Here is a 4,317-nt window from a genome sequence, read left to right as displayed (position 1 = left end):
TTTAATTATTTATTTTAATCTAGAATTTGAGATCAAACCAGTTACCAAAGTATGACACAAACTCCTAAGACGTTGATTACAAAAATACAGGACCTGCATGTACATTGATAGCTTAATTTATCTTGACACAGATGGAAGGGATTTTGGTCCACACAGCTTTTAAGAAGAAAGGAAAAGAAAAAAAATCAAGACACCATCCTCCCTGAGGTCCTTTCACACAAATGTTTGTTGTAATTTTAGATGCAAATGTGCATTTTCAAATGTACTGAACAGCACATACAGTACATGAATTCCCTTTTCTTTTAAGGAGCGAGCTACAAGCGAGTCACAGTGTCGTTTATGAACTACATGTAATGGATCCCTGGTGTTTACAATGAGGAAGAAGAAAGCAAAACTCTGTAAACATAAATGCTCAAAGCACCCTTTTGTGGTTGTCATGCCGCTGCATTCCCTGCAAGATTAGTGTGAATATGATTATCTGGCTCAAAGACGAGCCCGCAACTGGCTCAAAAGCCAAAAGAAGAAAAAGGAAAGAAATAAAAATCCCTGTTTCATCAGTGGAAGGCTTCTCTGTACGGCGCCAGTGCAAATGGGAAGTCTGGCTATCCTCTTGGCTCATTAGGAAAAACTAAGATGTGTCGTTTTCTGTTACCATAGTCATTTAAACTGAATAAACAATGTTGTCCCTAATAGTTTTACAGCAAAAAGCAATTTCTTAAAAGTGCAAAATGATCCACGGGGGCTGGACAAAAACAAGAAAAAGCCACTAAAATAACTGAAGTACAGTAGTTTTGGCTTTTGTGGAGCACAATTTATACACTGCAGTACGTGGCGATGTATGATATAAAGATTTTTTGGAAAGACTGGAGAATTACACAGAATACTGATGTGCAGTTACTGTCACCTGTAGGCAGTTAAGTGGGACCCGTCTTGTGTTGGCAGCATCAACAGCGTTACTGCCCCGTTACTTTTAAATCGGTTGATAATGTGTTACATCGCGGTAGCAGCACTGAGGGAAGTTTAAGTTTACCGTTTCAAAGCATATGACTTCCTTGTGTACCAATCTTTCATTAACATGTACGGCGAAGGCACGTCAGAAACGCCCACTGCTGTGTGAGCGACACGGTGACAGCCGCGGGCGTTGGATACCTGCCATTTGTGTAAAAAAAATATTAGATGTGGAGCCAACCCATTAAAATGATTTATAGTGAACTTCATTAGAGAAAATAAATCTTCATTATTGCTTAAATCGTGATCGACTTATCCAAAATCAAAACTAAGTGAATTTTGCCTCTTCAAATGATGCAAGGAATTGAGAGAAAACTAAATGATTCTGAACAGAAAATGATTCAAGGTTCTTCCAGTAATTTAAAAAACATTTTCTCACTGAAAATTTGATGGATGTCAATGAGAGGATATTTAAGTGCTAATGTAAATCAAAATGTTCATTGCTAGTAGACAGAAAAGAAGAGAGCCATTTTGTTCTGCTCAGTTGGTGGTTACTCTTTGGGAGTTGGTATAAGACCATCTCGTGGAACCGCCTGAGGACCGACAGTGTTACTTCTTTCACCGGAAGTAGAGTTTCTTGGTGAGCATTGAAGCGAAACACGGCACCTGCTTCTTCCCAAGAGCACCAGGGTCCCGGGAGTTCTTGACGCTCCTCATCGACACCATTCTGTTGACCAGCGTGAGCAACTCTGTGAACTCGAGGGATTTCCCGTGCTTCTTAATCATCGTGCACAAATCCTGGATGTACCAGGAGCCGTATTCGGTCTCGCGGTGGGAAAAGTAACCTTTAAAACAAAAGAACAGATGCAAATGTTTATCTGGCTGTTATGTAAGGGTGCATAGATAATTGTACAGTCAAACTAGGAGTGCCATACGTGTTTAAGTTAGTATTCATGGTCCAGTTGTTGGTCTGACTCTACCACCCTTCACAGTAGCCCAAGAAAATGACGCAGACGACTCTTAGAAGACCTGAAGAACTCACCCTCAGCCACCGAATAGCACATGATGAAATCAGCTCCTGCAGGGAGGGTGTGCACGGCGCTGGCGTCCACCATCACCATGTTTGTCTCGTTTGTCTCGCTGTCCACTGCGTCGATGACGCACAGCGGCTCATCGTGTTCGTTCCCACGGCAAGCCTGCAGGCACACGTAGCTACATTCATTTCCTTGTTTTTCTTTTTGTGAACTCTTGGTTTAACTAAAAACAATTAACGCCGCTTTCATATGGACTTGACTGTATTTTGTATGCGCCTACCTGTAGTATAAAGATCTTTGGCTTTCCTGCAAGACTCTTGCACCCTTTGAACGCGGATGTGATTTCTTGGATGTCGATCTTGCCGTCGTAGGCGTAAACATGATCTTTCTCGCCATGGCTCAGGAAAACGAGCAGAAAGCAGTCAGCATCCGAATGGTTTTCCTCAGCAGCTGGTGGGATGTCGGATGTTTATTGAGCCACATTACACGCCAAAGCCAATTCATCATTTGAGACTCATAAGGGATCATGCACACGAGTACCTCCACAGATTTCCTCTAGAACGTCCACCATCCTGAGGTCATCGTAAATTCGGACTTCAAAATTTAGCTCCATCAGTCTAAACGAAAAGCATGAATAGATTTAGCAAGAGTGGAAATACATGAGGAAGCAGTAAACAACAGGAGATCTTAATGTTACACAAGAGCTGAACAAGTGCAGTCATGTTCTTCAGCAGGCAGTAAATGAGGGTTCCCCCCTCCAGCAGCTGGCAGTAAGGTGATACCTTCTCCCCATGTTGTTGCGGTCAGCCTTGGTTCCAATTCTACTGTTCAACTCCAGGCGAGGGAAGAATTGCTCCTGATTAAAGACGAGGGCAAGGCCTCGCCGCTTGCGGCCCATCCTGTACTCCTCTGCAAGATTCAAATGTACCGGGCTGCTTCAGAATAAAGAAAATTAAGAAAAAAACAAAAGGTCACACAAATGTTGTTATTAAGTGTGTTTTGGACCAAAAGGAAGTAAGAAGTTCCATAAAAAAACTTTTTCTTTACCTGTTGACGGCAATATCTGTCTCTGTAAAGTTCTGGGTGTAAGCTGCTCGAAGAAAACACAATATTTGTCAGTGGCACCTAGACCTAAAATGTGTCTTTGTGTGACATGCAAATGTGTCAACACTCCACCACCTCAAGAAGCTTGGTCTCAACAACATGATATAGAGCTTTTTATTATTATTTGTATACACTTAGTGTTCATTTTGAGTGCTGTCATCCTTAAGTTTAATGTCGCAGAAATAACACGGTACTACACATCAATGCATTTCAGGTTCAAATGACAAAGAATCAAAGAGTCAAACCTTTATCTTGATCTAGTGATAGTTTAGACTACTATAGCACCCTGACTTTATTGTAGTAGAATATAATAACGCACCGGGACACATTCATGCAGAAATAGTCAGCTTATATATCTAGTCAGGCCACTTTACAACGTCATAAAAACACTAGAGGGTTTGTTTCATTTTTGTTTTAATGCACACAAACCCTGCACTCGTCTGTGTGAGTTTACTCACCCACACTGGTTGCTGGGCTGCTGTCTTTGGCAACATTTCCTGTAAAGTTGAGAGAAAAAACAACCCAGTCTGAAATCGTGCCATTATTAAACTTGCCTCAAATAAGGAATTTATTGCGAAATATACTAGTAAAAACGTGACAGCCCAAGTTCAGTGACCATAAAAAGCCTATTATGGGAAAGTAACTTCAGGCTGCATTCATTTTTCTAATTTCAAATGGGCCTGTCGACAGGCCTGAGTTTTAAATCCGTTTGAAATTTCAAGAGAATATGTGCAGCTGTTACCTCCACGGGTGTCCCCTTTCTTCTTATACATGTTCATTTACTGTCCTCGCCCAGTCCGACTCTGAAAAATGAATGTGTTCGTGGAGAAAAAACAACCAAAAACCCAGCTCATATAGACAGGTTGTAGCCCCGCCCCCCTGCAACGTCATTGGGTCATTAGATTTTGGAGAGTTCCATTGGTTCACACACACACACACACACACACACACACACACACACACACACACACACACACACACACACACATATATATATATATATATATATATATATATATATATATTAGAAAAAAATTCTTAAAAGTTTTAAAAGTATTCACTATAGTATACATAAATAAATAGTCAACTGCATGGGAAAGATATTTATTGTCTGCATTACAAACTACAGTGGTTTCATATTCACTATGTATACACATAGTGTACAAGGAAGCAATGAGCATAAATTAATGCCGGCTGAAGAAGCTTTATCCCTGAGAAACACATTTCAAAC

General features: G+C 40.8%; 1 protein-coding gene across 1 annotated transcript; it reads right to left on the bottom strand.

Moving 5' to 3' along the window:
- Positions 1–3,907, bottom strand: LOC133453215 (caspase-6-like). Its single transcript, XM_061733085.1, has 8 exons — positions 3,829–3,907; positions 3,545–3,583; positions 3,030–3,072; positions 2,765–2,917; positions 2,523–2,599; positions 2,263–2,432; positions 1,991–2,144; positions 1–1,793 (listed from the first exon to the last, which is right to left on the bottom strand). Exons 1-8 carry the CDS (start codon positions 3,863–3,865, stop codon positions 1,567–1,569), a joined length of 900 nt encoding a protein of 299 aa, XP_061589069.1. The 5' UTR covers positions 3,866–3,907; the 3' UTR covers positions 1–1,566.
- Between the last annotated feature and the right edge of the window lie 410 nt (positions 3,908–4,317).

This window comes from Cololabis saira, chromosome 1, assembly GCF_033807715.1.
Source record: "Cololabis saira isolate AMF1-May2022 chromosome 1, fColSai1.1, whole genome shotgun sequence".
Taxonomy (NCBI): Eukaryota; Metazoa; Chordata; class Actinopteri; order Beloniformes; family Belonidae; genus Cololabis; species Cololabis saira.
The sequence above is the reverse complement of the archived record's forward strand: the minus strand, read 5'-3'. Positions and strand labels throughout refer to the sequence as shown.